Genomic DNA, 17,185 nt, shown 5'->3' with positions numbered 1-17,185 from the left:
ATTGATGACATGATTGGTGAAGTCTTTGTACAAATGTAAAAGTACAAATGTTGTCTTTGAATATGATTACATTGTTGTAATCTTGAATCTGAGTTGAACCAACAATGTTTTCCTCCTGTCTGTGTCAGTGGTGAAGCTGTACATTTGTACGCCATTCTCTGAGCGATTGCAGTATACTCGTGCAGTAAACAATAATGGAGACTATATTCACAGACTACACATGAATCAACAGATTCAACACAGACAATACGGAAGAAAGGGCACAGATAAACTGCTTTACGTGCTATTCAAATGTCAGAGTTTATTAGGAGATTTGTTTAATTCATTGTGGCAAAGAAGTGCATAGTGAATAGATAAAGCCCCCTCAAAATCCTATATTTTGTTATCCAGAATCAGACAATCCACATTTTGTCCTGGTATGTCAAAGCAATTCGGGATATGAGCATTCTGGTCCAGATTCAGACTTTTCAAGCAGGGATTTAACCCTATCTATCTCCATCTATTGGACATGAAGAAGAACATAAGGGTATAACATAAGGTAAGGTATAAGGCAGTATAGCATTTTAGAGCCATTTAGAAAAAATATAATGATTAGTTATAGTTATATTAAATAATAAGTACACAACACTTGCTTAAAATCATAATTGTAAGAATGCAAAAGTCGTATTTGTATTTTACACAGCGCGCACACACACACACACACACACACACACACACACACACACACACACACACACACACACACACACACACACACACACACACACACACACACACACACACACACACACACACACACTTCTGTGTGTGTCTGAGTGGGCAGCAGGTATGTATACAAATCAAAGTTGTTCCTATTGTTTGCCACAAGAGGGCAGGATTGAACAGGCATCAATGATGATATTCATCCCGGGTTACAATCAGTGGGTTACATGATAAATCACACTGGTTTATCGCATTAGGGTCATTTTGGACCAGGTGAACCACTTGACATCATACCTGCCAACCTCAGACCGTCCGATAACGGGAGATTTTTTTTCCCAGGGGGGGGGGGGGCTCTTGACCACGCTGGGGGTCCCCCCCCAGGAATTTTTTAACAGAGTAGATGTAATTTCCAGTATTCTAGTGGATTTTGGGAGTTTGACACTTTTATCAGGCTTTACTTACATAGGATCCATTAAGAAGTTAAAAGTAGCAATAAAAGAGCCATATTTAATAATAACATTTTGCTGGGGACCCCCTGGAACCCCCCCAAGGACCCCTGGGGGTCCTCGGACCCCACTTTGAGAACCAATGCTTAACACTTTTTGAAAGTCCTAAAAAAAAAAAGGACTCGCGCAACAAAAATCGGCAAGACACACGATCTCCGGTTTACTTCCCATATCTGCATAGTCTCACGTAGCTATCTGCGTGAAGTGGGCGGACGCCTTTTTAGGAGACCGGAAGCAGGTTGGCCTACGCCCACTTCATGCAGATAGCTCAGTCTGAAGCGCTCTTGACTTCAGACCGCAAGATCATGGGATCGAATCCCAGCACAGGAATCTCGGCATCTGAGCAATCTGGCTCCCACGGGTCTACTATCTTTTTTCGCCTTTATCATAAAGGTTGCTGGACAATATATAGAGAAATGCATAATTTATTAAAGACGGGGTGCCGTGATTTTCACTGATTCCCCCCCCCCCCTAAAACATGATAATCAGGTATAGATAATCAGGTGTCCCTGAACAAGGAAAAGAAAGTATTGAAAATTAAAATTTAGAAATAAGGGGGGACCACGGGGAACCATATAATATTGCACTTGGCATCATAAACAGATAGCACAGAGTGTGTGTGTTTATGTGTGTGTGTGTGTGTGTGTGTGTGTGTGTGTGTGTGTGTGTGTGTGTGTGCGTGTGTGTGTGTGTGTGTGTGTGTGTGTGTGTGTGTGTGTGTGTGTGTGTGTGTGTGTGTGTGTGCGTGCGCGCGAAGTTATTAATACAACAGTGCTTTCACAGCTTTTGGGGAAAAGTTTGACAGCCTCTTGGTCCTAGCCTTAATGACCTTCAGCCTGCCTGATGGAAGTGTCTCGAACAGGTGGCGTGTCCGGGGTGTGAGGGGTCCTTGAAGATTCGAGGCCCGCTTGTCGAGCCGGCTTGAGTGGATGTCACTCAGGCGTGGTAGTGGAGAGACGATAATCCACTTAACCACCCGCTGCAGGTCTTTTCTCTCTGCATCAGTGCAGCTGGAGTACCAGACTGTGCAAGCATAGGTGAGGATACTCTCAATGGTAGAGCCGTAGAAGTTGATGAGCAGGTTCTGTGGAAGTCCATTGCATTTTAGTGTCCTTAGGAAGAAGAGACGTTTCTGGGCCTTCTTAACCAGACTTGAGGTGTTGAGGCTCCAAGTCAGGTCCTCTGAGATGTGCACTCCGAGGAATTGGTGACCCTCTCAACCTCCTCACCCCTGATACTCAGACCCCTGCGACATGGCTTTCCCTTCCTGACGTCCATGATTATCTCCTTAATCTTCTTTGTATTCAGGTTCAGGTCATTGTCCTTGCACGATACAGCCACTGACTTCCTCTCTGAATGCAGGCTTTAATGTTCGCCAGCACCAGTCTCTCAAAGCACTTCATAATCACTGGCGTGAGAGCGACCGGCCTGTAGTCGTTATCCGAATTACTCGACGGCGGGCACCTATAGTCCTTTACGCTGCGTGCACCGGGTTTGAAGTCGTTGGGTCCCATATATGCATATGACCATATATGGGCATAGCGGTTGGATCTGTGGCTCTGGACAACCGGATCTCTGTATCTATTAGTCCTTGTCCCTTTGATGCCCATATATGGAGATCGTTGGTGTCATCAGTATATGCCCATATATGGGCATGCCCCCTTTTGTGCCCATATATGGAGCTGACTGATTTGTTTGCGCCTGATGCCATGACGACACATTGAGGTTAGACAACACGCTCCATATTTGGGTGTAGCTGCATTGAGAACTCCTTATAATTATGGTTATGGCTGAGTCATAGTGACATGATGTAGTGTCACCGGCCGGCCCCGGCCGGTCCTCCCTTAAAGGGACACTTCACCCAAAAAAAACTTTGTTTCAATGGATTAGTCACCCCATGGAGACTTGAATTCATGGATATTTTTTAGTTTTTGTCTCATTCCTAAGACAATAATTTGATGACCAGCGGACCGGTAGGCAGCGGTTCCGGAACCGCTGCCGGTCATCAAATTATTGTCTTAGGAATGAGACAAAAAACTAAAAAAATATCCATGAATTCAAGTCTCCATGGGGTGACTAATCCATTGAAACAAAGTTTTTTTGTGTGTGAAGTGTCCCTTTAAGTAAATGTTAATATAGGATGAGATGGCAAGATATTTCTCATAGTTCAACATGTCCTCCATATGACTGCATTTTCAGATTCAAGAATAAGATGTTTTTTTCTGCAAGATATTTAGAAGTGGAAATGGTTGTTTAGTGACCACTTCTTTTTCTTAGAGGCTGGCCTTATTCATCATAAGAGAAGTTTACATAATTGTATTGCTTTATGCCTACTTACACCTAGAAAATAAATATTAGCTGAATTGAAATGATATGCTCACAGCCCCGAATGCACCGGCAAGGATCTAAATTAGTTTAGCAGACGGTCAGTTCAGATGTCATGAGCCTGCAGGAGAGTTTGGGAGAAGATCCATTACTGAGTGAAAGGTGCCTTGCTACAGCTTTTGTGCTGTGAAGGCAAATACGGCAGTTGGTCACCATAGCACTTTCACAGGCATGCATTTTTTCACTGGTTTTGACAAACATTGACATTCCGTTTGGAATGCTTCATATTGGCAAACTCTGGAGCTTAAATTCACTCCAGGTCCAAGTGCTATTATAGGTAGCCTACACAGTATGTAAGACGCAACATGTCTAAAATAGTTGAACTTGCCCTTTAAATATTTTCTCACATTCATTGTGTTCATAATGACTCAGCATTGTGCTTAACAGGGCGGATCCTAAGGTTAAATGCCTTCAACACATAGGCATAGGCAAAAAACAATAGGCAAAGGTTTAAAGCATAGTGTAGGATTGTAAATTGAGGGGAAACTAAATTAAACAGTATATAGTCTGCAGACTATACTAGGCCAGTAGTTATTCACTGTTTCCGCTTGGCTTGTAAAGGCTCAAATTTCTAGAATGTATACAATTACTTAGTAGCATTTTAACATTTGAATTAAGTCAATATTAAAAGCAGCCTATTTTGCGACTGCAAGTAGGCTATCCACTTTTTAAAATCCCATTTCATATTTTCTTGTAAAAATGTTGACCAATATACACAGAACTGACACAAAACACAATTCTTAATGAAAATTTGACATTTTAATGGAAACTAAAATTGTGAACACTTGTTTTTTTTAATTTAATTAAATCTATTACATTGTTTGGAATTTGAGGGTTATTATCATGCTTTTAAAAAAGGAACATTGTAATGTGACACTTGTTAAATTCAAAGAAAAAATAATTAAACAATCAGACTGCACACTTAAAAACTTTAAATGTCAAGTTGTAAGACATTTGAGAAAGAGTTGCAATTGACCATTTTGACAGGGCAGCTATTTTGCTATTCTGACACATGGTTGGGGAAACTCTGCCCACCCCTTGGGTTGGGGGTGTACAGTAAGAGCAAAATGGCCACCGTCTGAATATGGTCAACCGCCTTATTTTCTGGGGGCTAAAAGTGAAGAGGTGAAAGAGGAGAAGCAAACTTATAATGCATCACAAGCACATAGCCATTTGAGATGACACAGAGAAACAGAACGAACATGACTCGGCACCACATAGCCTATCACCTCTCCACACAAACATTTGCAGAACAGAATCCTGTTAAGACGCACAATGCTCATGGTTATGCCCCATGTTTGTAAGTGTAAATACTGTACCTCTCAGGTGCCATAGAGGAAAATTTTAAAGTACCCCCCCAAAAGAAAAAGAGAAAGTCTTCCCCAGAGGCAAACACAGCAGTAAGAGGGACAGTTTCAAAATTAAGCACAAACACCAAGTCCAGCATTTCCCTTTACAGACAATTGATTACTGGATGAAGCAGCAGCACTTTAGGTATTAGTTTCTCTCTAATAATTTCTCCTTGCTCATACCATAAGTCATATCACACTCATGAAATGACATTCAGCTGCTACAGTATTGACTCCTCAAAGATCCTCCCAAGCCCTGCAGATTGTCACAAAGCTGGGCATCATCACATCACCTATCTGTGTGTGGGCCATAAAGTAAAGTAGCTGAATATCTGAGTTGTGTACCTTTGGCTTAAGCAGATTTAGAGTTGTCAAACTGTATGTAAGTTAATACCCCATAACTCACTCTCCTTACAATATAATTAACAATACACAGGGGGGCAGGGGGGAGCAATGCATTAACAGGAACACTTGATGTACGGTTTTCCCATTACTTCACCATGACTATTTGAGGAAAATCATTTAAAGTAATTTGTATAAAATGTGTTGAAAAGAGTAGCATTTACCATCAGCTTCAAATATATTAATATTGATGCTATATGGGAAAAATAGGTCTACTTCAGTCTTGATCAACAACTAAACAGTCTAAAACTGTATGATCAAAAATGAGAAATCGTAATTCTCCCTATCATAATCCTCTGAAATAAAGTAGTTTGATACTAATTGTGCATCTATGGATAAATTAAGTGACAATTCAAAAATAAACTTAGTATTTAAAAACATACACAGTTAAAATATGTATTGTTAAATCAGTTCAAATTAAAAATGTGCTACCTCTGACCTTAACTTGACGATGGACTGGCATGTCTATACATCAGCAAGCAGTTCTCACAAAAATCAGTCCCATTCAAAGTGATTTTGGCTTTCGGTCACACAATTTTCAAGCCATAACAGTTAGAAATCTAGCAAACATCTAAAACGCACATTGCTTTCAACTACTTCCATGTCAGTTAAAGAAATAAAGACAGCTGTAAGAAAATTTGACTAGCAAACATTACAGGGAAGATAAAAAAAAAAAAAAAAACATGGCACGGATATATGCTGGAAGCAGTTTTTAAACAATCAAAATCGCTGTAAAAGTATATTTATCACACAGGCACCTGAACATGAAACAGATCTTTCTTTTAAAATAAGGGGAACTTGCATATAATAGGAAGAACTCACTATGCACACGCCCACAAACAAGGCCAAATGGCCAAACTCATTCAAAACCCAGAGGCCTGCTTCAGCATCCTTGAGGTGATTGCACATCCTGAGGGGGGAGGAGAAAACAAAGAATCCACATGTTCAAGCACACCAACACCCCCCCATCATTGTATTACCATATACTCCACTATCAAGAGCCAGTTTTTGGTTTTGCAGGCTACGTACAATGTTAAATAATGTCTATCTTTTCTTTAATGCATATTCAGTATAGCCTTGATGCTGTATTAAGTGCCTTAAAATACGAGGAGCCTTGGTGCAGGTGGTGTGTGACATCTGATTTCCCTGTAGCCAGGACAATCCTCAAAACAAAAACAAAACAAAAAAAACTGCTCAAAGGCCATTCACCATAAGACAAAAGTTAAAACTCACATACTGATTTTGACCACCCTGTTTTACATTTAGAAGCACATAGAACTGTTCACTGTCCACTCAGATGCAATTTATAGTTTGAGACCGGTTCAATGCATTGCACTGTATATTCTGACATTTAGATTATGGGAGCCTGATTGAGTCACTTTGTCTACCGAGCATGGGCATTCAAAAGAGAACACAATGCCAATATTTATGCCAGATTTTCGGCTATCGTTAAAAACACACAAAGTATAAATATTAATGGACAACATGCATTCAGAAACACCTCATTGACCAGGTAAGACCATTTTGTTCTCATTATCTGAAAATACACACATCAGTCACGCAATGTACAATGGAACACTCATCCGTCACGCAATGTACAATGGAACAAAAACACAAAGCATAAATTCTAGACGGCTACCAGGGCTTAGCCAGAGGGAAGTGAAAGGTCAAAGTTGTACAAAACATAATTGCAATTATGTCTTACAGTTCCCTACCTGTTTAATACAAGTTGTTACATGGCCTAATCATCAAACATAGGAAAGAACTAGACTTGAAAGCTCAGAGCTAGATTGTAGCCGCTTGATAAAATAAGACTTGCTACACCATAAACAAATGAAAACTGAATCATCAAAAACTGCAAGATTATGTTCAATTCAAGGAAATCAATGCAGAGAAATGTGCTTCACTAAGTGAAATTCAAAGGCTTACAGCTTACAATGATCAATTGCAAGCCATGACAACTTTCATCAAATGAAATAATTTGGTGTTCTGTTACAGCATATGAGATTATACAACAGGACTCCAATTAAGCATTTAAACCATTTTAAATTTGGGCACATTACATGACAGGGACCATTTGGCAGGGAACAAAAGGGAAAAAAAAGAAAATATTTAACATAGTCATGGCTTTATCAACACTACCTGAGTTACATTTAATAGTTCTGTATTTATCTTATTTTTCTGAAAAGTAACAGCCCAGAGCCATTCTTTCAAGGAGTTTCTCATCAGTACATATAGATCTCTCTTGTAATTAAAAGATAAAAGCAATTAGTTTACATAAAGTGCTATTAATCCACACAAACCAAATCACATATTCTAGACGAAGGAAACTTGAATAATTATCGTCCTTAGCCGATAACCAATCCTGGAGATTGTATTAACATAATGCCATGGCCAACCAATTAGCATGTTGCGTAATTTGGGCTCCCCAAACTTTTGAAAAAGCCTTGTCTACTGAACTGATTTCACAATATTGAAACTATGCAAGAGTTTATTTAATTGATAAGATCACAACATCTTAAACTTTTGGGACAAAGAAATATGCCAATTAACTACTACAGGCAAAAACTGCATTTTGTGTGATAGTTTTTGAGGTCCCATATAACCCATTTCACAAGCTATAGGGACTGCATGGTGTTATTGCACACTCATTTGCAAACTAAGAATATCCACAGTATAACATAATACGTAGTACTATTTATCTTCACATTTTAACACAATATGACAAAGTGGCTAGTCAGGGACCCTGGATTAGTATTGCAAATGTGTTGTTACTGTTATCTTTGTGTGGTAATGAACAGTGACCTTCTGATTTACTCATCTCCACCAGTAAACATGCAAGACATACAATGCCATAGTAATTTTCTCAGGCAGACAGTTGAAGAACAATGCTGAGTTAGCAAAAGATAGTGAATTTCAACTGGTTTTGAAGAATGAAAAAAAGAAAAAGAAAAAAAGACTTGGGAACAAATGTAAATTAACCATTTTCCTAATGGAGAAAATGTAGCAAAAATAATTTGCATGGACATCCTGAGTCTTCCTTTTCAAAAAAATGCTCAAAACACAGAATGCCACTTTTGATACCCAAGTGGCATTCTGTGCTCGTCACATTCACCATATCCCTAAACTCTAATATCCACATAATATAATGATTCATATAATATGATACGGTACTGTATGAATCTGAATTTAAGAATAGGTTGAACGAAACTTATATCATTTGATCACATGAAATGTATGGAGTTTTAAAGGATAAAAGTAAAAGACTTTGATGAAGACATTGAACCAAAACCTGATTCTAAAATTGTTAGTACACCCAGTATGGAACAACAGAAATGAAGGAGCGTGGCTTTCGTTAACATCTGGCACTTCTGTTTTCTGTGCTCTGGGGTCCTTATGCAGCATGTATCACACTGCAGTGTATCATGTAGGACAAATAGTGTCATGGGAGAGAGCAGAGCAAGCAGTTATTTACTGGGCATTCTAATTTCCTCCATGTAATTAAGACAAATGTTGTCCCTCACCGGATAGGGCCTGACAATACCGCTCAACGTTCACTCAAGTCGCAGTTTAACAAGACTGCTAACCATTCAGTTTCACAAGTTCAAGGCATTCTTTTCAAAGTGTGTTCTCGTCTTTTGTGATGATTTCGAATTTGCACACAGATGCTGTGGAAATTTTAAAATATATCTACAAGGAACTAATTGAATGCATGGAGAAACAAAATGATTGAGGCAGCCTACAGTCACACTGACAGTTGCCACAGTTCAATGGACAACAGGATAAAGGCTTGGGAGGTGCAGTCCAACACCTCCTTTGAGATACTCCCAATATTTGTAAAGAGCTATGACACAGCATGTCTATCACAGCGCAGTGTCGCTAGTGTCCATTCATATAATTTGGAGAGGCACCACATAACTCCTGCACACTTCTTTCGAGTCTGTGTTTCTGAATTAAGTCCAACCACCTGATGCCCCCAAAAGGTCCATCATTCCACCCCATGTCCCAAACATAATCCATTATGACACACAAATGTCTATTTCTCACAGTCAATTTAGTTATCCAACAGGATCATGACATCCGTGGTAGAGAACTGCAGCACCCAGGAGAGGAGTAGGTTAGTACTGTGGGCAATCTACCTCACTGATTAGGTCCATCCTTGGTCTCATCATAAACCACTACTCTTTTTGGATCTAGAGAGTGAGACATCAGGAGAGAAAGATAACACATGATTAGATAAGTTGAAAGTTGCATCCAAAGACAAACGTGTATGCTTTTTAAATCCATTTGGCCCCCTTGTGTCCGGGTGCCATGGCTTCTGGCTTTTCTGTTAACTCCGCATAAAACAGAAGCAGTAATGGTAGGTTTTTTTCTGTTAGCTTTGCATAAAATAGAAGCAGTAGTGGTATCGTCTTTGTCAAAGCGTGACTGATGGACAAATGGATTGAAGTCTTATATTCCAATTTGGTTCTGACAAACATGCTACACATTCAAGGACATTTCTTAGTAGTGACTTGTGCCGTTGAATGTATGGTGAGGAGATAAACCAATTGACTCGACGTCAATGCTTACTCGTTTAAATAGAGTATAGTATAAACTGGCAATATTTTCCTACACCAGGCATTTGCAAGGTTTATTACATAATTACTACATTACTTATTTTACAAGCTCATATATGCTACAATAGGCTTCCTGAACTTTCAGTAACTTTGTTTATCTGACCTCTTCCACATCAGTGCTGACCTGTTTAAAATGTGTAATAGTTTTTAAGTACAATTTTGGCACTTTTGTAATTATTTCACACCTAAAATACCTAAATAGAATTATTTAAACGTAAACCAGTGAATATAATTTACCTTGTTTTTGCAAGTTGAAAATGTATTCCATTTCTGTCAAAGGCAAATGAAGAGTATTAGATCAAGACACTCAAAAACAGCCAGCACACACACAATACACTTTCAGGCTACACATTAGGGCCGGGCGATATTCCAATCAATATAACGATTAATTATATTTTTAAAAAAAGTGAAAATAGCAAATCTATAAGTGGTTAAGGTAGGGTAAGTGATATTCCTTGGTTAAAATAAGTTTTTAAAAAAAACACTACGGTATATATTCTGATGGTAATCATTGCTATGGAGTGTTAGTTCAGAAACAGGGTCTCCCTGTCTCTCCAGCTCTTTAATAAACAGAAAATGGGTAACAATTTTATCCAATCAGGAAGAGAGAACTCATACAGGATAAACAAGTGAAATTGGAAGTGATGACACACAGAGATGAGCAGACAAAATTGAAACTGAACAATATAAAAAGCTGAAAATGGGTACTCTCTCCTGATTGGTTGGAATTGTGCCCCCCCACCACACCTGAAAATGTATTTTCGGTTTATTTAAGAGCTGGAGAGATGAGGGACCCCGTTATTGAACAATCACTCTATAGCAATGATTACTATCCGAATATAGAGTTTTAGTTTAATCGTTTAACAAAAAACTTTGTTTTGACCAAAAAATATCGCTTACCGTGCCTTTAAATCAGACTTATCACTTTAATCAATTATTAAAAAATCGTATTTGTTTAAGTCAATAAGAAATAAAGAATATATATACTTTTTAAACTACACAAAATAAATTGATTCTCAATTATTCTATTAACCTACATGAGCAAGATTTCGATACATATTCGGTTAATTGCTCCACCCTACTACACATCATATTATTATCAATAGAAAAATTATGAAGAGATAAGCTGATGAAAGTTACCTTTAGTGTGATAAGTGACAGCAGCTTTAACATCGAAGGGACCCCAGCTACACCTTCTATCAAGGTTTTTTGAATGGGCCTGCTCTTTAGATGAGCCAAATGACAAGGTGGTCAGTAGGCCCTGCACATGCTTAGCACCATTGTCTTTACTGGGGACCAACACAGAGCAACTTGGACTCTTGGCCTCCACTTTTGTTTTATCCTGGCCGCGTAGATGGGTCTTTGTTTCTTCCTCAGCCACTGCACAAACGCTAGGGACACAAGTCCTTTTCTCAGGGTCTTGAGCGAATGTCAATGGCTCTGGGATTGATGAGCTAGAGTCAAGGCATGGCTGGGCAACCTGGGCTGAAACAGGGGAACACTCTCCGTGAAATGTGACCACAGTAGGTTTATCCTCCACAGTAAGTTGCCCATTTCCTCCTTCTGCGCCCAAGCTGGGCTCATTGATGAAGGAAAGCCCCCACTGATTCTGGAAGATATCGCCCAAGGCTTTCTGATTTGTCTGAGCAGCCGGTGCATCAAGTTGGCGAGCACTAGGGAGCACAGGTTGCATATTTAAAGGGTAAATTAAAAGAGTACACTTTCTAGGCTCGTAAACTTCTGCATCCACAGCACTGGTTGTAGAGCTACAGTTACTGTCCAAAGGAGATGCTACAGTCTCCCCACTTGGGAGAGAAGGGGCTGGTGGAATACTACTAGCAGCAGGGGCAAAGAAGGTACCCATTGATGGGCAGCTGTTTCCATTACCAGAAACAGGACCATTAGTAAAGCTAGCTGAGGTGATCGTTTTCATAGCTGACATGGGGACCTGTGACAGTCTAACAGGCGGAGGCAGCGCCTCGGCTCCACCTTGGGCTTTGTTGAGGTTCTCCTTTACTTTACTTGCATAACTGATCTTGGGCACAGTTTTAGCACTGCTATTGTCCACGGGAAATACTGGAGGGGGCTTGAACAAAGTCCATGAGTCCTCTTTTGAAGAGGAAAGCTTTGCTTTGTGCCTTTCCTCAAATTTCTTACCAAAGGTGCCTACAGGTTTGCCATCCGAGTTTTTCCTCTGAGATTCGCCCATTGGAGTCTCAGAGGTAACTGCCCGTCTAGCTGCTGAGTGAACTTCTACTTTATGGACAGCCCTGAAGCCATCCAGTCTCGAATTTACTCCCTTCTCCGTCTCTGGATTAAAAGCCCCAGAATCGTGTGTTGCGTTTCCCTGCTGCATGTCCTTCTCCTTTTCTTTACTCATATTCTCAATGTGCTTAATGCTGTTACATCTGGCCTTGCGTTTCTTAGGAGTAGTATATCCACCTTCGGAGCCACTGCCATCATTGTCCAGCGACTGCTTGCTTGAATAACCATTTGTAATGAAGCCACAGTTTACAATGCCATTTTGAAGCAATATAGGCTCTTTCTTATCTAATGACTGGCCCTCAGTGTGATGCAAATCCAGGGCCTTTTCCTTGTCATTTTTTAGGTCCATATTCTTCTTATGGTCCAAACCTTTGCCGCTCACTTTTGGAGCAGTTGTGTACAGCTTTTGTGTCGACTTCTGTTTCACGTTTGTATTTATGTGTCTGTTACCATTGCTGCTGGAGGGAAACGACATAGCAACAGTATCCTCTTCCTCACCGATGTTTATTTTTCTATTACCTGAAAAGGGAAGTACAATCAGGTTAAAATCCATTGTGGGAAAAGTTAAAGCACTGTCAACTCTACATTCATAACTACATTCAGTGGTGGCCCTGCTCCGAATAGGAAGAAAGTGACAAAAGACTACAAAAGTAAAGCTTTTAGTCTTATTGTTCACTATAAAAAAAAAGGTAATGCATGTCATTTTTACCACCTACAGTATACGTCAACAATATGTCCATCTATCCATTTAAATAACTGTTAAATTACTGTACATCCGTGACTGGTGCTGGGAATGTTTGGTACTGATGAAGACAGCAAGACACCAGTTCATTTTAATCCCATCCTACATAAAAAAAAAATAGGCTGCATCATAGTGACAGAAAAGAGGTTAATTTATATACAATACTGTGGGCATTTGGCTATGGAAAGTATTTCTGATTCAGTTACCCCCTTTGCCACAAAAGTGCCTTGAACAATTACTGTGGTCTGGGTCAAGGATCATTAAGTACATTTCTGCAGTTTTTGTAAGAGTATTTGCCATTACCCCCTCTTTTGCCATTTTGGGGATTGCTGCGTACAGCATTTATATTGAATGCATTTATAAGCCAATGAATGTAGCCTAGTTGAGTTGTGTGTAGGTACAATTAACATTCTAGAGTTAAATTTGCATTTTAACTTGCTTAAGTACATGATGTTTCTTAAAACATGACTCATGTAATTTTTTATTTTTGGCTCATGTAGCTGTATGTGGATGTATTTGCTTATTATACCTGTACATCTTAAACTACTTATTCAATAGTACAACACCTCAAATCATAGCATGCCCAGGCTGTTGGGGAAACCTTGATACTTTTGTGTACTAGACCGATTTTCACTTATAGTTTGGATTTGGCAGCTAGAAAGAGTATTAGCAAAAATGTTCATAGCTTGTCTGGGTGAACAGCAAGCATTGATCAATCACTGTTGGCCTAAGCGTGTCGTTTGAAGCAACCATACTGCGAGCTGTTTTTCAGCGTGATTTCAGACTGACAGCACAACATGCAACAGGCCCACCCGAAAGAAACATACATAGCATTAGCAATAGCCTATGACAACTACCGTCACCCAAGTTTTCCAACTTTAACACTGCAAATCGTTCATGTGCGGTACAAGAAGTAACTAGCATCAATTGATACAAATGGAAGACAGCCAATGTATCTGTATCGAGTTGAAAAACACTAAGCGAGCGTGACGGGAAATATCTATGCTAGCTGTGCAGGTTAACTTTAGCATTAGCTTACACTAATATTCTAACATGGCCGACAGGAAATGGATCCACGGAACATTCCAGTGGAGCCGGCATGTTTTCCTAGAACTCCACACAAGGTGTTGTTCCAATAAAAAACAATCTCTGGCTGCACATCGTCGTGCACACACACACTGGGACCGCTATGATGCACGGATCTCGTGCAGGCTATCCTTCACACCGTGGAAAGCACAAGTAGAACGGCTGGTGAAACGCGGCGCACACAAGGTCAATCCCCGATATGTCAAAGCAACCACCAACTGTCACGCAACGTCACCTTAAACGAGCGTTAGCTTAACTTTATCGTCGCTTTTGGGATCGATTTTTTTGGCCTCAAGTTGCTTCATCATCGCCGGTAACATACGTTGTTATCTCATCCGGTTTAACTAAGATCTAGCTTACACACCTTCAACTGCGATGGAGTTAACGGTTAGTTAACGTACTTCGGTCGTCGCGCGACCATTTCATTTAGCTCGACCAAAAAAAAAAACATGGATGCCCCCCCCAACCCCCCTCTCTCTCTCCAACTGAAAAAGTGTCGACGCAAAACACAACGTTACTTTAGGTTTAAAAACAAAAAATAACAATAGTTATAGTAATGTTAATAACGTATTTTTTGTCGAGCGAAAGAAACGCTCGCGCGACTACGTGTACGCAAAATTAGCCGCGAGTTAGCTATAGCTAAAGCCTCTGGGTTGCACTTCGCCCGTACGAGGGCGTCGCGCGGCGAAAATAGCCGATCTGCAAGCTCACTGCGCGTGGCGCGAGCGACGCGCGGTGAGCTTGCAGATCTGCCATTTTGTCGCCGAGCTAGCAAATAACGCTAGCCCCCCCGTTTGGTCGTCTGTGTGGCTGACATTAGCTGACTAAGGCTAGCATGATAACGGTATATGCTAACTTTTTCTCCAACCCCTAACCTGTTTTCTTCTTCGTCGTCGCTTCCTGGTGCTGCTGGTACTGGGTGTTGTGGCTCTGGTCATGTTTTATTAAAGCTGCGTGTTGAGCAGAAGGCTTGTCTGTGTCTGTGTCTCCTTGGTGCTGCTGCTGTCCCTGATGTCTCTCTGTGTGTGGAGGTGGTGGTGCTGGAGCCCGCAGCAGATCTTTGGGCTGTTCCTCCATTGAAGTGTGGACGGTTCTTCTTCTTGTCCAGATTCAGAACAGTCCAATCAGTGCCAGTGGAAAACGGAAGCTATTTGAAGCTCTGGAAACGTCAGCAGTTTAAACGTCTAAAAAAAACGATACTATTTCGGGTGGTCACCGCCAGCCACCACCACCACCACCACCGCTCCTATGTGTTGCATTTAAGGTGTAGCTATTCTGAGAAAAGAACGGGGTCTGGGACCGTTAAAAAACGCGAAAAATAATATGTCATCTGCTGCACGAAATGAACGCGGTGTTGTTGTTTTTTTTTAACGTGTTGACCAGCCGCCCGGAACGGTTTGCAGACTGGACGATAACACGGGTGGGGTTTGGTTCGGTGGAGTGTAATCATATGACCAATGGAGCTGCCACGTCTCCATGCGGGGGACACTATCTGGGGGGGGTGGGAGGAGGAGGAGGAGAAGTGCCCCGCAGAGGGAGGCTATCTTTTTTAGGAAACTAATTTCATATTATCCTTAAAGAAATATTTGATTGTATTTATGTATTTATTTATGTTAAAGGAGTATAGCCAAAAAAAAGAAGAAAAGTGGGCAAAGCCCTCCGGTGGGGAAAAATCAAGAGTTTAACATTAATTACTTTACTATTGTGATGGACAGTGGTGGAAAAAGTACTCAAATGTTTTACTTAAGTAAAAGTATCAATAATGCAACGTAGAAATACTTTGTTAGAAGTAAAAGTCCGGAATTCAAAATGTACTTGAGTAAAAGGACAAAAGTATTGGCATCAAAATATTAAAGTACCAAAAGTAAAAGTACTCATTATGCACAATGTCCCATTTCACAGGTTTCAAATGTATACATTTGAAAATAGCACATCTACAAGCTCACAAAGCATTGCGATGCCAGCTAGGCCTTGTGAGCTTGTAGATCGGCTATTTTTAAATGGCTGAAATGTACAGAGCTGAAGTGGTTAATGTATGTTTTGTAATACTAATAAAAATCTACGAAGTAACTAGTAACTAACGTTTTCAAATAATTGTATAATTATAATTGTAAAAGTGCAATATTTGCCTCTGAGATGTAGTGGAGAAGTAAAAGTACTGAACATTGCAAATACTCCAGTAAAGTAAAAAAAAAAAACTCACAATTGTATACGTACAGTAGGCTACTTGGGTAAATGTACTTAGTTACTTTAAACCACTGGAAATCAAGTTTAACATTAATTACTTTACTATTGTGATAAGGACATTTTCAGCATATAGTCAAATGGGTTGTAGGCTACTAAACGTTTCTGAAGTCATGCATTGGATGCGCAGATGTAACTTGTAAAGAAGTTTGATTGGATTCATAATTGGAAATAATGTTGGAATATGACTATGAGGCATGTGTGGATTAGTTGATGCGTCACGTACGTACCACTGACAAGAGTCAATGACCCCATGTGCAATAAGACATGACTACTGTCAGAGTATATCATGTAGGCCTATGTCTATATAAACAAACAGCAATAGTAAGTCACACTACTATAAAAGGTCCCGTGATCAAGAGAATGTTGCACAAGGCATGACTATATAAGTACTGATTAGTTGTATCGACTGCATACTGATTGTGCTTGATAAAAAAAACATTTTTCTCTCTTTATGGACCTTGGCTACTTTATGCATATCGGCTGCTGACTGTGACTGCATTCACCCTGCTGGATCAATAAAGTGCAATCTTATTCATAATCTTAATGTTAACGATCTCTTGATGCAGCAACTGGGACTAAAGCAAGCAGAACATAAACTATTCAATTATTCTAATTGTTATACTTATTATTCCTATAGGAATAATATGCTACTATGGCAGTGGGTCACCAGATGCCTGTGATGATCTACACCATTGGTAAGCTATTTACCTAACAAACTGCTGAGAGAAAAGCTGTGTAGTACCTTATCAAGAACTACATTAATATTGGCAGCAAGACAGCTGCTTTGCACAATTATTCCGATTACTGAAAACTAAAGCCTGATTTATGTGTGCCTGTTCCTAAAATGTACATACACAGTGCAGGACACCAGGGGGCACTAAT

The 17,185-nt window shown here is 40.0% G+C and overlaps 1 protein-coding gene across 2 annotated transcripts; it reads right to left on the bottom strand.

Annotated features, from left to right (window-relative positions):
* Positions 1–4,330: 4,330 nt before the first annotated feature.
* On the bottom strand, positions 4,331–15,491 carry nufip2 (nuclear FMR1 interacting protein 2). 2 transcript variants are annotated; one of them, XM_080434552.1, is made up of 4 exons: positions 14,932–15,491; positions 11,104–12,747; positions 10,201–10,233; positions 4,331–9,537 (listed from the first exon to the last, which is right to left on the bottom strand). In XM_080434552.1, exons 1-4 carry the CDS (start codon positions 15,131–15,133, stop codon positions 9,485–9,487), a joined length of 1,932 nt encoding a protein of 643 aa, XP_080290678.1. In that variant the 5' UTR covers positions 15,134–15,491; the 3' UTR covers positions 4,331–9,484. The 2 variants fall into 2 exon arrangements, with proteins under 2 accessions (XP_080290678.1, XP_080290679.1); XM_080434553.1 differs by lacking the exon at positions 14,932–15,491 and adding an exon at positions 14,421–14,514.
* Between the last annotated feature and the right edge of the window lie 1,694 nt (positions 15,492–17,185).

The sequence above is a fragment of the Gymnoscopelus braueri genome (assembly GCF_963280865.1).
Source record: "Gymnoscopelus braueri genome assembly, chromosome: 8".
Classification (NCBI taxonomy): domain Eukaryota; kingdom Metazoa; phylum Chordata; class Actinopteri; order Myctophiformes; family Myctophidae; genus Gymnoscopelus; species Gymnoscopelus braueri.
The sequence above is the reverse complement of the archived record's forward strand: the minus strand, read 5'-3'. Positions and strand labels throughout refer to the sequence as shown.

Bases quoted from the DNA above. Each gene is read 5' to 3' on its own strand.
- nufip2 (XM_080434552.1), bottom strand. From the start codon at position 15,133: ATGGAGGAACAGCCCAAAGATCTGCTGCGGGCTCCAGCACCACCACCT. The intron at 12,748-14,931 runs GTTAGGGGTTGG...TTCCCTTTTCAG, and splicing joins GACGACGAAGAAGAAAACAG to GTAATAGAAAAATAAACATC. The intron at 9,538-10,200 runs GTAAATTATATT...CTCACTCTCTAG, and splicing joins TTTCAACTTGCAAAAACAAG to ATCCAAAAAGAGTAGTGGTT.